The 19,571-nt window shown below is 41.2% G+C and overlaps 2 protein-coding genes across 2 annotated transcripts in view; both read right to left on the bottom strand.

Moving 5' to 3' along the window:
- The window catches only part of BBOX1 (gamma-butyrobetaine hydroxylase 1), a 32,334-nt gene extending 18,397 nt beyond the window's left edge, over window positions 1-13,937 (bottom strand). The window contains exons 1-2 of the mRNA XM_053980147.1: window positions 13,864-13,937; window positions 10,541-10,618 (exon numbers count right to left, since the gene is read on the bottom strand). The gene's annotated coding sequence lies outside the window, so the exon portion shown is untranslated. The remainder of the gene's footprint in view (window positions 1-10,540; window positions 10,619-13,863) is intronic.
- Window positions 2,973-13,937, bottom strand: FIBIN (fin bud initiation factor homolog). Its single transcript, XM_053980149.1, has 3 exons — window positions 13,864-13,937; window positions 10,541-10,618; window positions 2,973-8,209 (listed from the first exon to the last, which is right to left on the bottom strand). Exon 3 carries the CDS (start codon window positions 7,717-7,719, stop codon window positions 7,096-7,098), a length of 624 nt encoding a protein of 207 aa, XP_053836124.1. The 5' UTR covers window positions 7,720-8,209; window positions 10,541-10,618; window positions 13,864-13,937; the 3' UTR covers window positions 2,973-7,095.
- Window positions 13,938-19,571: the final 5,634 nt, after the last annotated feature.

Here is a 19,571-nt window from a genome sequence, read left to right as displayed (position 1 = left end):
AATCAGAATTTGCTTTAGATGTGTAAGGCCAGCAGCAAGCTCCTCCAGCTTACTAAATGGGGGAAGCAGGAAAAATCTATAGGTCTGGATATACATATTAAACCCCATAGTATTTAATTTCAAAGTTTCTCCATAATGTATCTCATACATTCATTACATTCATCTATCCAGTAGTCCACACACTGGTTTTGTACACAAATTTCTCATCCTACATAAGTGGATTGCCAAATAATTTTAGTATTATCCAGATGCTTAGTGTTTAACCTAAGCAAAGGTTCTTCTTTAATTTAGCATGGCGGTTGTAACTACCTGGATTTTGTATATGGACGTTCTATAAATATTTTTCTTCAAAATGTCAAAAAAAGGGACTGGAAAATATATTAAACATTTACCTTCTGAATGTCTTAAAGGGAAGATTCGTCACTTAATCTGAAGTCCTACGTGAAGCTTGCCAGATTTAAAGGGCTTCCAGACATCTCCTATTTTACCATTCAATTAAGAAATCTAAACTTGCTTCTAAGAGACTCTCAGGTAAGAGAAAATCACATTTTTTACAGCAAGAAACTGAGTGAGTACTACCACCAGAGACCCCTTAGAAGACCCTGTAGGACCACAAAAGGACTCCCAGTAAGAGGCAGATGCATGCAAATCAATTCTAGGAAAAGTGGTGTTTGTGTATTAGCTGGGAAGTACATTGTAATGAATACGTATGATCACAATGGAATAAATAACTTCTTGTAAGGTTTCATGACACACCTGATTAGGGAAATATCGTCTGAGTGTGTTCAGCATGCTGAGCTATTCTCAGCATGATGAGAATAAAGAATGCCCGCTTTCTAATGCTTCAAATTGTGTTAGAAAGTTTGTTTTCTAGCTGAAATCACCCCTGGTATCAACCTTGCCTAAATACAACATGTCTAGTGCCTTTGGTCGCAAGGCTAGACCACATCACCTTGTATTCCAGTATCGCAGCATATGTCACAGCATACATCGCAGTCCAAACGGCCACGGTACACAGAGTAACACCATACCTCTTCAGAAGGCTGCAGACACCTGCCCATCTTGTTCTTTAACCCAGCATTTTATGCTCTTCTTCTTACATGCATTGCCACCTGTGTGCCTCTGTTCCCTGTGTGGTTGGTCAGCACACCTGGGCACTCCACGGCTCATTGCTTTCAATGCTCCTCACCTGCTTTTCACAGCTGTACCTATTAGGGATTAGGCTCAGACACAGCCCCACTCCCAAGCACCACAAACTGTGTGCCTACATTCCAGCTGCCAGTGTCTGCAAAAAAACATTTGTCTGATGTTCATGAGCGATGGGCAAATCCGCACGGTGAAGGCAGAAAGCCCCGTGTACCCACCTTTCCTCAGGGCTGCACAGCACTGTGTGTGAAGGGCCGGTGGAGACACTGCCTGAGAACCACTTCAGGCTCCCGGGAGGAATGGTGGTGGTGTGGGGAAAGAAAAAAAAGAGCCTGGGCTTTAAAATCCAGATGCAATCTACATCTGGTAGATAGATGAAAATGGCCTCTTGCTCATTCACTCTTTTTTCTTAGGGTTACTCTTCTGAAATTAGAGAGTATGTGAGATATTATTTAAAGTCACAAATCTAGTAGCATCCTAATTTATATGCAGATCCAGTTATGAATTATGAATTAGTTTGCATTTTGTTGTACCTCTGTTTGAATCCTGAGTAAAAAGTGCATTACTTTAATACAAATCACAGATGAATTACACAAAATTAGAAACAAAATCATATTAAGAAAGGACAAATCCTGCTACTAAGAAAAATTAACTGCTCCTCATTAACCAAAAAGCTGTCCACACAGAAAGTGTAAAGGAAATAATTCTTAATCACTACCCCAAAAAAAGGCATAACAAGGTCTTAGATAAATCTAGCTGAGAAACTAAAACTAAAAGTCCACTGAATTGATTTTCATGGATTAAAACATAGCACTAAACTAAAAATTGTAGTCATACTATTTTTGAGAAGAGATAACAAGCAGACAGAAAAAAACATATTGAAGTTTTGAGTGTGTCCAAATTTTTAGTGTAAATAATAGTATTTACACTGTATACCAAATATAACAACAAACGATTAGTGTTAATAACAGTAAATTTCTAGTATAACACTAAAACTACTCTATGTTGGTAACTCCTGTCACAGGGAAAAATTTGCAGAGTGGAAAATATGATGCAAGTACATATCTTTTTTGGTCACCATGCTCTTCACAATATTCACATTACCCACTTCACTGGATAAGAATCTCTTCCCTAACCAACCTTCTCCAATGACTTTCCTTCTCCACCCTACAAAAATGTTTAGACATGAACAATGACTACTAAACAGACAGCTTCTAAGCACCTACAAAGGGAGTACAGAGTCTAAGGAAGGTTGTCATCTGAGAAAACGTGATACTCTTGGCATTGTCTTTTCTTATGGAAGAATGTTAATGACATGTTGGAGACTGCCAGCACTACCTCCCCAAGGTAAGGTAGTTTTCAAGGAGGAATGGCTCTGTCCAAGCCACATCATTAAAAATGTAATGGTTATGGAGACCATATGTTTTCCTTGTTACAGATGTAGTCATTAAATTCTGCCTTTTCCAGTTATAAATTGATCTTGTAGGCAGGATAACAACTCAGTGAAGAAAATAAAATAGGCAGTTTTAGTCTTTTTTTTTACACATATGTTCTAATAGCAGCTTTTTAAAGAAACATGTAGCACAGTCAGGCTTTTTTTGCCAGTTTCACATATTATAGGAATGAAATGCAGACCCATAAATTGGACAATGTTTTGCTGACGGCTCACAAAAAAAAAAAAAATCTAGGTAATAATAAAACAATTTCCCCAACGAACTTCAAGTAAAAATACATTAAAAGACAGAAAAATTACAGACTTTGAATCAACACGCTTACTTCAGGAATAGTGGCTGTGAAATGCACTTCACTCACAACACTTCAATGTCAGCTGAAAATTTCTTTAATAGTCACAACATTGATATTCAAAAAAGCATGAGCAAAAAACTGGTAAAGCAACATAAAGACCATGTAAATAAACAGCCACACCAACAGTAACAGACACATCCAATAGAATTTCTCCACAAAATACACATTTCCTAGACAAGATTATAACCAGAGCTCTGTAGCTCACAAGGTTGTTTCTAGTGACTAAGCCAGGTATATTTTTTGCTCGTGAGGTTTATGTCTTGCCAAACTGCATCTGAGTACATGACAACCTATATTTATTGCAACATATATATGTTGCTCCTATAGGAGCAACAATTTAGCTTCAGACAATTCACACACCCCAGCTTGGCACACGTAAGGTTTTTTAAAGGCTCACCAAGGTTTTGAAAGCTTTGCTTGACTTCTCTTTGTGATGATGGTCCTGGGTAAGTCAACCTGTGAAACTGAAAATTGCAGTTTTGAAATCCAGTTTGCACACTCCCCCCTGAATTCCTATCCATTAACTTGGCATAAAGCAAGTACACTTTTCTTTCTCAAGCTTTTGTTAATGGTTTTCTGCATGCTTTGAGCTTCTTTTGTTCTGTGTGTATCAGTGGATGTGAGAATGTCCACATCAGAGCACTGCCTTCAAAAGTGAGCTACCTGGAGAGAAGTGCAGCTGAGTTCCTTAGTGCCTTGCTTTGACTCTAATCATAGTTGGAAGGGACCTTAAAGATCATCTCATTCCAATCCACCTGCCATGGGTAGAGACACCCTCCACTAGACCAGGTTGCTCAGAGCTCCATCTAGCCTGGCCTTGAAAACTTTCAAGGATGGAACATTCACACCTTCTCTGGGCAGCCTGTTCCCCTTGATGAAAAACTCAAGTATTAAGTGAGCTCTCTATGACTGTTCCAGCTGCAGCATTTTTTTTCCAGAAAATCATCTTTTGCTCTTCAGCACCATCAACTCTTTAATAAATTCAGAAATAATACATGTTTTGAAAATAATCAAAAAACTACAAAAAACCCCCACTGTCAGCTCAATTTTAGCTCAAACTTCTACATTCTGAAAAAGAAAAGAGAATCTAGTACCGATACAATATTTTAACATAACAGAAGGACATAATGGGGATGACTGCTGCTACAATCATCCTTTTAAAGCTCTCGGCTTAAAAATAATTACCAAATTTTCAATGATAAAAGAGCGTTTACTGTTTAAAATAGGCTGCATGAAGATCCAGATCCAGGGGATCTTTATACCTTCCAAACTAATAAGCTTTTCCAGATAAAAAGCAAAAGCAAGACATTTATAAGATCACAAAGAGTATTGCAATATAGTTTTCATAGTTTTTAAAGAAAAAAACTGAATTTAAAACTTTAAATGCTGAATATCACTAAGCACTCAGTTCTTGCAGGCAGCTCTATAAAAACCATTTAATGTATCAGCTCTGACTCAAAAGTGATATATTTAACATATAAATTTGCTTAGGTCAGCCAAAATGATGTAAATCAAACTCTAGTAGATTTAAATGTCCTAAAAGATTTTTGTATTGCCTTCATCAAATCTACATAAGATTGACTATTTTTATTAAATGTGTGAACTTATACATAGACCAGACTCAGGTATCTTTATTTTGTCCTAGAAAGGACCATTTAAAGCCTTCAAAAATCAATGCTACTGGAAAAAAAACCCAGAATTTTGCCATATTTAAAATAGAAAAATGTTTATATTTTACTGAAACATAAAATGTCAAGAATTCATATTTATCATATGAAACATTAGTGTGGATTGTAAAGTACCACAGTCTTGTTTCATTAGATGGTAATTTACAGGGCACTGAGTGGAACGAGTAAATACCCACACATCTCCTGCTTTGAAATGTAAGCTTTCTGCAAACATTTACTCTTTTGGTAAGCTGCATACACTGAAATAGCTTCAGCTTGACCAACCATTTGCTACTGTAAATAGAACAGTCAAGCTACTTAAAGGATTCAGAAGTTGTGTTTTACACTACTATTATTTTTCTATTGGGATTTGAATACTGCTCTAATATACCTAATAAACAGCACAGTCATGCCATTTTTGTTTATTTACTGATGTTTACAATTCATGTAACAAATGACTCAAAGTGGGTAAAACACAGACTTAAACTTTCTTCAAGAAGCCTCTGGGCACAAATGGAACTGCATGACATCTTCGGGGGAGACTGGTCTCAGGCACTTCTGGAGCCTGGTCCAGCCCAGAAATGCTATTATGTTTTGCTAAGATAGTGGGCACACAAGACTCAGTGACTCGGTTCACTCTTCTGTTGTGCCATTCGTCTCTAGTGGCAAGGAAAGTACCACAAAAAAATGAATCTTTAAGAGCTAAAACTTGTCATATAGTTTCTAACTTGCGAACAGAAAAATAACATTGAGTGGTTCCACCAGAGTCAAATGTTTCCTTTTTTTTCCAGTAAATCTTTAAAAATACTGAGGACTTAAAAATGCAAAATGACATCTAAAATATCTTGCCAGTAGGCTACATTTCACTGCCTTCAGCAAAATGAGCTGTCTGGTTCTGTAAGCACCTACCTTCATGAGACTTTCCTGGTGCCTTCAGCACTCTAGTCCAAGCTGACTTATGCTGACCCACTGCACTGCTGAGTAACTTACCCACTGAATGGTTTGCAGACTGAAGTATAACTAAATGGGAGCAGGGTTAACAAGAACAGACCTCCGAAGTACATCAGCTTCTCTTCCACGGGTGCTTAAAAAGGCTTAAAAACTCAAAAAAGTCTGCCCCACAAGCCCTTTTGTATTGTTGCTTTTAATGTAACTTGATTACCTCATGAGTCTGTAAATTTTTATTTGTTTTTACTAAAATGCAAGTTATTTCACTTGGCAGGGGCTACAAGCTTTCAATGTTTTGCTGAAAAGACACATTTCAACAGAACGTTTTAAAATCAAGAGCGTCTCGGAAACTAATAACAAAAATGTACTTTAACATTTGTTTCAAATATTTATTACAACAACCTATAAACTCTTTTCATCCCAACAGGTATTCTGCCTGCAGTATCTGTAACCTAATAGCCACATTACCCAAAATTGTCAGTTAAATAGAAATGAGTCTAAAAACTCCACCCTCCTTCCCACCAGACACTTTTGCTATTGTCTAGGACCACAAAGTTACATTAATAACTTAGCTAGCAAAAGTACAAAGTCACCAACAGGAAAAGTCAATGTGCTTGCGCAGACGAAACCTTTTCGTCCGCTTTAGAAACACGCTCCTGGCTCTCAACTCTGGGATCCAAAACTCTGATCATCACTAGGGCTCATTCTTTTTGCTATAAAAATCTCCACCAGCATTCTCAGGATCTGACATAAGACTTTTTGGCTGCTTCCTAGGTTATGATAGCTTAGAGTCACAGATAAGCAACCCTGGAAGTACAAATCATGCCAGAATAGTTCCCATCTTTCCAAACGAAAATGAAAATTACAGCTTTATGCAGTGGAACAACATTTAGGGAGCATATAATACATATCATTAGAAAGGAAGTTAATAGAGGGCCAGAGGTGTCACCCTGAAGGACTAACAACAAAAGCAATTTAAGTATTTGCTACACAAAAGCCTGGAAGGAGCTGGCCAGCACCTCACTTCAGCTACACTTAGGGCAGGTGAGCCACAGCAGAACAGGTGATACAAAAACAAACAACAGGGAATCACAGATGAGAAAGCTTATTTCATTTTGCGACCAAAGATGAATGATATGACAGAGGGCAGACTTTTGCATATGGGATATTAACTTAAACATACCTCGAACCTCCTGGTTTATAGAATTGTGCTATTTGTTTAGAAAGTAAAATAAATAAAGTTTTCTTCCATGAAGAAGAATGTATTTTGGTTGAGTTACTATCCCTGGAAGCGTTCAAAAACGAGCAAATGTGGCATTTCTCAATATAATTTAGTGGGCGTGGTGGTGCTCAATCAAAGGTTGGACTTGACGATCTCGGAGGTCTTTTCTGAGCTTCGTAATTCTAGGGTTTGTCCAAGGAGGTGCTCCTTCCAGGCGGACACTAGGGTTGTGCCTTCCGGGGGACCGGCGCTAGGCTGGGGGCGTCTCTGGAAGCCGGCGGGGGTCCGGGCTCGGCCGCTCCGGGCTCAGGCGCGGAGATAGTCGTTCTTGAGGCGGCTGAGGCGGGCGCCGTGGCTGCGCACCGTGAGGGCCAGCAGGTCGTACTTATCGCGCAGCCCGCTGGAGACGTGGCGGGTCTCGCGGAGCAGGGCGCGGGCGTGCAGCAGCAGCCCCAGGAAGCTGTCGCCCAGACGGGACTCCTCCCGGCCGCCCTGCTCCTGGCCCTGGCGGAATTTGCCCTCCAGCTCGCTCAGGGAGCGGTCCGAGCTGGAGTAGGCGTCGCTGATCTGGGCGGACTCGCGGCGCAGGTAGGCACCGTAGCTCTCCTCCCCGTCCAGGTCGTAGGAGATGCTCCTGCCGATGCCTTCCAGCACCCGGCCCGCGTCCTCCACCTGCCGCCCCAGCACCGTCAGCTCCTCGCGCAGGCTGAGCCCGCCGCCCGCCGCCGCCGCGCCGCACCGCCGCTGCTCGCTCACCCGGAACAGCAGCTGGCACCGCTCGGGGTCGTCGTTCTCCTCGTAGTCCCCGTCGGGGACGAAGTAGTGGTGCAGGCTCCCGTTGGACATCTCGGGGTACAGCGGCCCCTCGAAGTACCCGCGGCAGACGCTGCAGAGCCAGCACAGCCACGCCAGGCGCAGAGGGAGCGGCATGCTGCGGCCGACGCGCAGCCTAGGGCCGCCCGTGCCGCATGGGGCTCCCCGCTGCCGCCGCTGCCGGCCTCGGCTGCGCTGCGGGCCGCCCGGGCCGAGCACGGCAGCAGAGCTGGCGGCGCTCTGGGGCCGGCCGCGCCGCGCCGCCCTTAAGAGCCGCAGCCCAGCCGAGGGGGAAGCGGCCCCGCGCCGCGCCAGGCAGGGCCGGGCCGGGCCGGGCCGCCCCCGCCGCGGGCACCGGCCTCAGGCCCCGCGAGCACCGCCCCCGCGGGGCTGTCACTCGGGGAGGGAGGGAGACACGTACGGCTCTCTCCTCTCAATAGAAAACCCCCTACTTACGGCGGCTAACTTACTCAGCTCTGCTCTTCTTCCCGTTAGAAATTACTGCTTTGCTAACAGCCTGATCTGTACAGCGGTTCAAACACGGGGCTTGGTACAGAGGGACTTCTCAAAGTTGCTGAGGCCACATAGCTTGACATCGATTAAAAAACTTGGATGGGAAAAAGATGCAGGATCAAGGATAAAGTGTAAAACAATAAACCTTGATAGGGTAAGGTGGGAAAATGAAACACAAAATTTGCTCTTAAGATGTCTGATGCGTTCAAGGAAAACCCCATTACAGTGCATTCTATGGGGCTGACTTCATAAGAAACACTTCCTTTTCATGAAACAATAGTTTGGGTGAATCTAGTAGCAGAATTGTGGCACAGTTGAATCATGCACATAACTTTTAGAAATCTGTCTTTACCATTTTTGAGTTGTTAAATCAAGGTGAGATCACAAAAAGAAAGGGTCTGTAATGTTACCCACTCCTTTCACATCAATTTTCCTCTTTCATGGAAAAAAACACCACCCAGCAAAGATTATACCAAATCCTGCAGTCATCCAGAGTTAAAACTTCTGCTGCTGTTTGTGGGAGATTTGCATGCAACAGTATTTATGTTGCCTCTATAAAGTAAGTACTTTAACTATCATCTTGACACTTTCTGCATGTTGTACATAACTATGGTGCTTACAGTTAATTTAGGTGGGAAAATAAGCCAGACACTTGAGATGTATCTCTGCTTTTTTCACTATTATTCTGGGCATTGTAGATTAAAGACTTACGAGGCTCAGGGGCCTTTGGGTCTACCATTTCTTATGCTGCCATCATTTTAGACACCTATAATTCAAAAGCAGTCTCGAGCCCCTTCCCTCACATCAGCTTCTTTCTGTAATCTCAAGCTATCCTGTCTGTGTCTTATGAAGCAAATAGCTGCTGTAGAGACTAGCTGCTCATCTCAATTTCAAGTGTACTGAGCTCCACAAGCTGCCCCCTTCTTTGCTGAGTGTTCCTTAAGGGAAGGCACCTATTCCCATGTGTCTGGTAGGTTCCTGGGAGCTCAGTGATGGACTTAACTACATAGCCAGGCCCTTTAATGTAAGACACATAGTTACTGAGCGCAAGCTGTCACTTCTGCGTGGCCTTTAATACTCCATGGTAACCTGGGATATCAGTGTGCCTGGGTATTGACTTCAGAGCTTACTGAAACACTTCACATAAATGCAGACGGTCGTAAGACTAACGCCAAGAGACAAAAGCAAAAAATAAACCAACCAGTCAGACAACCAACAAAATCTAACCAGAGACAGCAAGAGCAATCACTGAAGCCTTCACTCACTGAATTGATTCAAAGTAGTCTCTGCAAATTCTGGAGTCATTTGAGATCATAAACACCTCAAGATGAGAAATATTTGCAGTGTCTAGGCAGCTTCTCTTTCCAGGCAACTTTCTGTTGAGAAGCCCAGCTAGACAAGCTATTGTAACAAAAGCACTCCAATCATTTGGAAATATTTAAAATTTGTAATTAAGTTCACAAAACACTCATACAAATATGTTGGATTAGGCTAAGGTACTGTGCTTCAGCTTTCTATAATATGTTTAAAGCTCATTCAACTGAGGCTGTTTGGTATTTGTCCTTGGTCTCTGTTAGCCAACAGGGGCTCCTTGACACAATTCTATTCCCGGGGTCCTCTTGTTTCACCTAATGTTTTGTTTGGATTCTTGTTCTTTGCCAATCATAGTACATTGTCTCCATCCATTTCCACCCAGGCTGGTATTACTGACAGTCAGCTGATTTGGCTGGTACTTGGATTCTAGTGGACTCCCCTTTTGTTGTCTCCTCATGGAAGTACTGCACTGTAAATCACCCAGCTATAGCTTTGTCAGCATTGTTATGCTTTCACCAGTGCCACAGAGAATAAAAAAAACCCTAGCCTTAGTAAATATGTTCTCTCTTCGTGCATTTAGAGACTAAGACGTATATGCTGTTCCCTGCTGCAGCTGCTGACTGCCTGCCACTGCTGTTTTCAATCGGGCACACATTATCCAGGTTTAATTTAAATTTTATATCCAAATAGTCTCACCCCAATGGAAAGCAGGCTTGGAATGTCTATTTTTGAAGGAAATTGCAATTCGGGATCTGCAGTCTTAGTGACTCAGTGAGCATAGGTTTGGTAAAAACTGGAACTTGAAAGATACACCACAGCCTGATACAAGGCAATACCTATTATGGGTCAGGATTACAAAGCAACAGAATTCTAAGTTTTAAGTGAAAAGCATCAAATGGTGGAAAAGATGAAGGCTCACACTGACAGAACAAGACTGTGAATGAGTAGCCACTATTCATTCCAAAAATCACACCTAAAGGACGAAAGTCTCAAGACTGCAATGAGATAGTCTAATATGAATACCCTTAAACTGTCCATGGAACCACGTGCATACAAATGAAGATCAGGTTATTTTTTTTCTTGAAAGATATTACACGAAAGTAACAATTACCTTTCTCTATCAAGACTTGAGTTGAAGGGTCTGAAATCGTCATCACAGTTAACAGCAGCAGGCACACCACAGCAAAGGCTAAAGGAACAACATAAAAATCAGTCAGTGTTGAACTTTGTAAAGTAATTTCTGGCAGTAGCTGGAAGTCCAGAGGGCAATAAAACTGAAGGAAGACAGAAGGGAATTCATCAGGAATACCAGAAACCTGGGGTGCAGAGAACCAGGGAAGTGAGCAAGCTGCTTTTCTGCTGAATGTTGCATTTTCTGCTGGGAGTCCATAGGGATTGCTGCATGACATTGGATATCTGGGGAGCTTTTGGGATGCATCCAAGAAACAGATCTTCCTGTGGCACCCATGAAGGCTGTCATTTAAATACTGGCATTGTCAAAATACTGGTTGATTTCAGTATTTTATCCTCCATGCCTACTCAAGCATTTAAAAGTTCCTTCTGTATAAATGAGGAAAAAGTACAGGAAGCCAAAAATAAAGCAGCATACTGGTACTGTTGCCTTACAAATACTTGGCATTATATACTTTGCTGTGGTAAAGCCACTGTTTTTCCACTAAACATTTTAAACAAAGTTTAAATCAATATAAAGAACTGTAGAATTTACACTGCATAACCTGTTTATGCAGCACCAAAATCAGCCTCCAGCCCAGAAATTGCCTATAAACTGATGGCAAATGCACAGCTCAGTACTGGATTTCAGGTGATTTCAGTTGTGTACATTTTCTTCTGCAAGCCATGCTCCATCTTTGGTTTTTGGCTTACACATGTAGTTGCTATTTCTGTTGTAGATCACGGTAAACTTTGCAACATCAGAATATTTCAGATGTAAATGGCCGTTCATTTGGAGAGCAGAAATATGTTATATGGTCCTAAAGGCCCCACAGGCTTCAGAGTATAAATGTTTTCTGACTACTGGCTTCTGTTCTCCTGCTATGAACTGTACTATGCCTTTACATAAAGAAACCTTGTTTTAAAAGGAGACAAAAAAGTATATGTATGTAATTTCTAATGGTAGGGTGCAGTGCTAAATGCTCAAATGGCATCAAGTGAGGGGGGGCGTGAAATAGTCCATGAAGGAGTAATGCCAGGGATTTTTGTAGGAATATTGCCATAAGAACATACCAGAAATTCTGTAAAGTGAAAAAAAAAAAAGTTTGGGAAATGAAACTTTTATAACACATTTAGTATTCATTCAGTATAACTTTGCAATGCAGGCAGAAATTCAGAATCAGTACGCTGAAGCACAAACCATACTGAATATTCCAGGACTGGAAGAATGTCTGGGGTTTCACTGAAATTTTGAATTTCTCAAAAAGGCATATTTAATTCAGAATTGGAACAGCTGACCAACAGATATCTCAAAAACAAATTTGTAGTGAAAACAACTTTAATGTTAGCTTATTTAAGCTAACTGATTATGATAACCCTTTTCTCCTTCACAAACTTCAGGCTGAAACCACATCTGTATCTGGGCACAGAATCCTCTGAGTCCATTAGCACTGGCCTGTCTTGGATAAGCATTACAGAAAACCAAATTCAAAAAACAGAAGTAGCTATGGGAAGATTGGGTATGAGGCTGAATGTGAATACAACAAATGGAAAAGGTCTGTCAGGCTGTTTGTCTCAGAAGAGTTTGCAATTAATATTGAACCTCCTTCACTTTTAGCCAACACCAAAATGACCTTGGCCTTGGCAAAAAAAAAGGGCAAAAGATTTTACCACAGGCCATCTCTGTAGTGGGTGCTGGTTTACTTGATGGAAATATAATTTCCTTAAAGCAGAGAACTGAGGCTATGCTCAGTTTGCTTTTATAAAGTGAAGCGATGCAACTGGATACTTCCTAAGAAGGGAAAAGGTTAAAAGAGAGTTGAAGCAGGATAAATATGTACTAGTATTTTAGTAGTGCAGCTTCTGCCTGTTGATGAAAAACCCTGAACCCCAAAAGGGATATTGCTAGCATCTCTTCGGCAAGGTTCCTGAAGTGGAAATAATAACACTTCCTCACTGGAAATGAAAACACTTAAAAAACATCATTGCTGGCCAGCACATGGAGAATTTTTCCAATTACTGTAAATGTGGTTTGTTACAGAGACAGCATATCATGCTTTTAACATGTTGATTTGATTTTCAATCCTTTCTGTGTTATTTTTAATGTTCTCTGTAAGCATGAAAAGGCTGCATGTGGAAACACATACTTTGCAGTTGTTACAGAAACATAGTTCACTAATTATCCATAAAAAATGCCTTCTCCTTCCATCTAACCTGTTAGGAGTAAAATAAGATTTTAAAACCCCCAAACGTTTCTTTTCTTTCTCTCCCTGTCTCACAAAGTAGAGAAAGCTTACAATCTGACATTGTCCTTCTCAGGCAGGGGTAGCAAAGAATTTAAATAAAAGCCTTGGAAGAAACCTAGAAGAGTCTGGTGAGGAAATGCTGATGTCATCTCCAAAGGGATTAATCCATTTATACAGTTTCTCAGACCTGTGATCTAATGTATTCATTTGAGGCAAGGTCTTGAGAACATAAATTTTCTGAAAGCTGGATTTCACCAGGTCTGTTCTTCAGGTCAATTCCCCAACAATTTAAACACACTAAAGAATTTCCAGTTTTACCACCTTTATAAGGATGGTATTTTCTGAATTATACGTAATCTTATATATTAAGATCAGGCATGAGTTCCTGAATAAAAGCTAGATCCTGACACATTTATACTGATTATTCATCAAATTTCCTCTCCTCACTAATCTTCTAAAAGTCTTTGCTTGCAAATTTAAAGGGGGAGCCTACCTGTTTAGGCTAACCAAACGCATGTAGTTTTATTAAACATGTCTCCACAGAGGATTAGCCTTCCTGCCTGAGGTAAAACTGAAATATATGTAATAGCATCCTCTATGCAGATAAAAGAAAGATGAGATGGAAAATGTAAAAAAAATCATATGATTTAACTAGTTTAATCTCCTCTCAGCCATTCTTTCCAACTGTAGCGTAAAAAGAATAACCTTCCTCATGCTTCTACAGTAAAATTCACTTGTATTCACAGATCTGTTTTTTAAGAGTTGAAAAATGTCTTTTTTGTATCCTAACACATTCACTCAGTTTTTTATTTAGTTGTTTTTAACAGTGTATTAAACTTAAAACTAGTCAGACGTTGTATGTGAGCAGCATAAACCCAGACATATGGTTTCAATTCAAATATACCAAATTCTCTGTGTTTAAAAAAAAAAAAAAAACAAACCACAAAAAACCAACATTCCCTTTAACAAACATTTTTATAAAATTCTACTTGAAAAAGCAGGTGAAGGAATTACTTACAGTCAGCTGTATATTTATTTTTGTGCAGCCATGGCTGACTATTCCACAGGTTTTTAATGACTCAGTGCACACAGAGCGCTCATTCAGCAGCCTGAACAGTGTGTTATTCTCCCATGCTTGAGGCTGGAACAGAATGTCAATATGGAATTTATACGTCCTACTACAATTTATGACTTTTATTTGGAATGGCATGGCTTAGGAATTGGCGTTCAAGGTTATTTCCTTGTGGCTTTGCAGATCCTTCAATGGATGCTGGTGAAATTTGCCTCTGCAGCTCGACCTGGAGCCCCAGCGTGGCTGTTTGCCCTGACTCTGAACCACAGTGTATGGCGTGCTTCTCAAAGCTGCAGGAACGTGACCTGCCTGACATTTATGGTCAAGAAGCAAAGACCTATGGTTGGCTTTAAAGTTTGGGGGCTAGTTTAGGCTTAGGAAATATTACAGCTCCTCCAGCTTGGTTGCCTTGGATGAGAAAGCCCCACTGGGTGTCACTCACGGCCTCTGAACATCATATTTGGTCTCACATATCAGTTTGTTCAGGTTCTTTAATCCCACTGTGGTTTATGTTCCCAGAGATTGTGCTAGCTGTGCAAGCTTTCCCTAGGCAGTGTCTGTTCTGGGTGCTGAAAAGTCTGAGGCAGCAGTGCTGGAGTACCTTGACAAATTTGGAAGGGTTTCCCACAGGATTAGATAGGTGATGCGTGATAGGTGAGTGTCAATATGCAAAAGGATCTCTCAAACCCACAGAAGCACACAGAAAAGCAGATTCCCTCTAGTAACAGAATAAGTGCTTCTGTTTCACAGTAAGCAGTTTTGGAGGCATTTAAACAATTCCCTATTCAGAGTCCTAAGAAGGTTCAGCAAAACCAAAGCATTGCTGTGATAACTATTTGAAATTAAAATTAAGAGGGCATATTCAAAAAGAAGAAGTATCAGGAAGGCAGGACAGGACAGCCTATTCCTCTCCAAAGGAGTAGCCCAGAGTAAACCTCTGTGGGTTAGATGGCTGCAACGTGTGCTATCACACTGTAGAGTTTGGGTTGGAGGGGACCTTTAAAGGTCATTTAGCCCAGCCTCCCTGCATGGAATAGTGACCCACATTGCAACAGTTTATGGAGAACTGTTGCCCATGTCATGGATTCACATTGGAGAAGTTTGTGGATGACTGTTTCCTGTGAGAGACAACACCACAGAGCATTTTCTACCATCCACGGGTCAGCGCAGAGGTAAAGTGCTGGCCATTTCTTTTGTTCAGCAATATCCAAAACCAGCTGTACAGCTTTCAGATCTGCAACCTGACTTGGTCCACCTTGTCCCTCAAAAGCTTCTGACACTCGCTGCATAGGTCACCACATAGAAGTTTTCTATTTCTTATGTATTCCTACAGTGTGTCAGGAACCACAAGTGAAGAGAGTGCATCACTATTTGTACTCTGGTAGCTGATTACATGATGGGGCCACCCCAGCACATGTCACCTTTTCTTCTTCCTCTGATGACAACATTCCAAAATTTTCACCTTCAGGCCAGTTTGTGATGAATTCCAAGTTCCCTGGGCAATTGGGGTCTCCAATTCAAACTTGCTTTGTGATCAGCACGACTCACTTACTCCATGTATCGTCAGTGGCACGATGTGTGGAAGGGACTTTCTTGGATTTTTTTTCCAGAACATTTGAGTTTGATTATTTTGCTTTGTTTGCTTGCTTTGGGTTTTTTTTTCAGGAAACTACTACTTACTTTATCTTGTTTAAACTTTAGTTCAAACTATTGTATTTCCTCAAATGATTATTTTCTTACATTTCTTACATCCAATCAATGTTTTGAATTACTGTACCACAGCTTCAGGCTCATGTGACCAGATGTGCAGGATCAGGCATAAGCACATAAGAACATTTTTTCTCAAAAATTCTGAATAACAGTTGCAACTGGAAAGTTGTGATTGGACAAGAGGTTCCCCCCGCAGAGTAGGGGCAGCACTGTGCTGATCCAACTTTTTTTCTGCCTTGAGGCTTATGCTTATTGCACCTGCATCAACTCTCCCCATGCCAAGTCAGTTCCTGGAGGGCTTGAAATGGCTGGTGTGGACCAAATAGCATGAAAAATCCAGTTTGCATGAGAAGCATGCAGCAGGTTAACTATAAAAGGAAGTAGATCAGTCCCCCTCTGTTTTAACTCCCTTTCTCTTGGTCTCACTACCCCAAATCTGGACCACCCATGCAGCAGGACCAACACAAGATCTAAGACCTAGTGATCTTCTTTCTTCTCTTTCTCTCTCTTCTGCATTTATTTCTCTCCTGTTTTGCTTTGTCTTGGAAAAGTGTGGCTATCATATTATACCCATGATTCTATACAGAAGTTTGTTTGCGGGAGTTGGGATCTTGTTGAAATGTGTTGTAAAAATTAAGGGCTTGTGAGCCAAGGCTTTTGAGACTAAGTAGTGGGCTAGCTGCCAGATTTAAAACAATTCTACAGTAAAACAGAGGATTCCCTGACACATGGACTGGTGTGTTTGTTCAACCTGACAAGAATTTATAATGAACACCATGCCCCCTATCAAGCGGGTCATGACACCAGGAAATAAAGCTGTAGCTCTCTAGCTGCATAATAAAATTCCCCTATAGATATACAAGGTTATGGTAACACTAGTATTTCCTTTCCTTTTTTCCTTGCAGTTATTGTCATACCTATATTTGACCAGCTCTAGTAGATGCTGGCAGTTTTACTGTGCCAGTGCTGCTGGGATAGGAAGTAGGGATAAACAGAAGGAGTAAAGACTGGACTACTTGCCATACTCTTCATATCAGGGAAAAAAAAAAAAAAGACCTCTAGGCAACATAATCCTGTGTTTCAATCATCAACGACAAAGGACAGAGCTTCAGTAAACATTCTGCACAAACCAAATGAACAAAAAGTATCAGGTGGAGGTCATATCATTCTTCTAAAAGCACTGAGGAATGCTCATGTTCAGTTTTCCCAGCCTGCCTTTTAGTGGTGGTAGCTTCCACTAGTCAGGGATTCCGGAGCATTTTTGCTTCTAGGGTCAGCTGTTTCAGGGACATAAACTCAGTTTTGCCCCAAGATTTGGTATGCAGCGTTTGAAATGCAGAGGATAGCGTGAGTCTGCCGAGTATCAGAAGGCTCAGAGAGCCTTCAAATATCTAAGTCCCCAAACACTTATTTTTCCTTAGGCTTAACAAATTCTAGCAATTTTGGTGTGTGCAGATTCCTTGATCTTGTTCAGGCCACCAATGAGCAACCCCATCTCCTATAGGGCTTTGGCTCTCTGGGCAGGGCAGTGCAGGTCAGCATCACAGCAACCCATATTCACAGAAGAGGTTTGTAGCTGTGAGTCTCAGGGCAAAAAAATGGCATTATGTGGTGTAGCTGGAAGATGGGATTAAAAAAAAAAACCTTCTACTTCAGCAGTTTGCACCTGAATACCTTTCATCTTTATGCAGCACAACTCAAAACTGGCTCCAGACAAACACCCTGACACAAAACTTCTCATCTCAGTGAAATTGCGTGCTTTGACAGTGCACATATACAATCAAATACATCTTTTTATCAGCAAGATAACCCTGCTAGTACTACTTTGTGCTTCCTGCCATATTTTGCAGGAAATGTTTAGTCTCTTTCTATCTGTTTATGGAAAGAGAACAGGAATTTCCACAGAAAAAAAAGAACAGCAAACTGGGAAAAGGCTTTCTTTGTCAGCACTATGATATTAATAGTGCTTGCCATTTCACTCAGCAATAAATAACAACCCATTTGTTTCTTAAAAACAAAAGGCAGCAAGAATACACCCTTAGCCAAAACCATCCCAGGCAGAAAGGCCAAATTTCCGTAACTGCAAGACCACATTAATTCTATGTCTAAACAGTCCTCAGCATTTGCAGAAAGCAAACATCTTTTTCAGAGTGTTACTTTTATGTAAATGATGGTCACTATACCACAAAAGTTAGGGCAGGCAAAACTTTCTCATTATTTTTACCATCAAAATGCCCAAGCACTGGCAAAACAATTCGATTTAACTTTGCCACAAGCACAGGATGTACTGAATGCTTGCTCACAATGTCAGCAGACTCTTTCTTTGCCACAAACGTTAGGTACAAACCCACAAAGGCTGAAACCTAATGACATTTGGCAAACAGATGTAACACACATATCAAGCTTTGGGACTTTTAAATATGCCCATATTTCTATCGATACCTTTTCAGGATTCATAGTAGCAACAGCACACAAGGGTGAGAAATAAAGAGATGCCACCTGACACTGGCTCCGTGCCTTCAGCACGATGGGTGTCCCTCAACAGATAAAAACAGACAATGGAGCCGCATATACATCTCATAAAACACAAGAATTCTTCCACGCTTGGGGTATCAAACACATCACAAGTATTACCCATTCGCAATAGTCGAAAGGACACATTTCACATGAAGAAACATGCTACAAAAACAAAAGAGGGGGAATCCAATAGGCATGCTCCCTTCAAGAGCAGCTTGACAAAGCAACCTATGTTTTGCATTTTTTAATCTCTCCAGTAGAGATGACTTAACTGTACATAAAAGGCTTCTGGGTCAGACCGCTGATGAAGAAGAAGCTCACCCAGAAGTTACATACAAGGATGTCACAGTGGTCAGTGGAAAGGTCCAGTTCCACTGTGAGCTCAGGGAAGAGGGATGTGGCAGCCACAGCTTCTCTGGGCAACTTGTTCCAGTGGGTCACCATCCTCACAGTAAAAAATTTCCTCCCAATATCTAACGAGTTAGAGAAAATGCAATACAAAGATATTGTGGATTACAAAGATATCTTTTGGTGCCAGTAATGACTATTTGACAATCCCAAATATGTTACAGTAATGGTTGTTAGTTACCATCAAAGCAATGTACAGACCAGGGGTAAAAATAATGAAAAAAAAAAGTTACAAAAATTGCAGTCAGCATTGCTGAGGGGGGATGAAAATGGAGGATGCAGCAGGGTGGAAAGTTACAGACATGGTTATAACAATATTTAAAATTCCAAGGAGAAATTGCTGTTGCTACTCCCAGGACGGAATGTGGTCAGCATGCCCAACTTCCCCCACACAGTACATGATGAGGGGGCCTAAGTGGAGAGTGGAGGGTGAGTGAAGTGGAAACACCAAGGTCAGGCTCTGCTGAAGTCCTTGCAAAAGGGGATTCTAGGTGATACCTGGTACCTGATAAGCCATATAGCACCTGTCAAATAAGGGAGGAAAAAGCTTTCTTGCTGTTGAACCAGCAGCCATGGTGAGGTCACAGACACCCATTCCCAAAGGTTACCTCAGACGCAATACAGACGTCACCCACCTCCAAAGCACGACCACCCTGCACGGAACATGATATACAACAGGTCAGTCATGCTCCACTGAAACAGAAAAATTAATATAAAAGTAAGTTTAAAATGTGGAGAAGATAGGGAAGACTCAATTGATGCTTCTGGCATCAGTCGACAGGCAGAACATAGATACTCCACCACAGGACCTCTGTGGGCTAAGAACTGCAGTCCGTGTGCAGATCACTTAAGTTTTTTTAGTGATTAGAGCTTGTTAGTATTTTGCTTTGTATAGATTTTTTTTTAGCCAGATACTATCACCTTCAATCTTCAAACCTTAACCATTTTCTGTTATATTAATAAGGAGTGTTCCATAAATTGTTAGTCCTTCAAGGGGGCTACCAGTTGCCAGCAGTAAC

The sequence above is a fragment of the Vidua macroura genome, chromosome 6 (assembly GCF_024509145.1).
Source record: "Vidua macroura isolate BioBank_ID:100142 chromosome 6, ASM2450914v1, whole genome shotgun sequence".
Taxonomy (NCBI): domain Eukaryota; kingdom Metazoa; phylum Chordata; class Aves; order Passeriformes; family Viduidae; genus Vidua; species Vidua macroura.
Note: the sequence above shows the minus strand (reverse complement) of the source record. Positions and strands in the feature narration are given on the sequence as shown.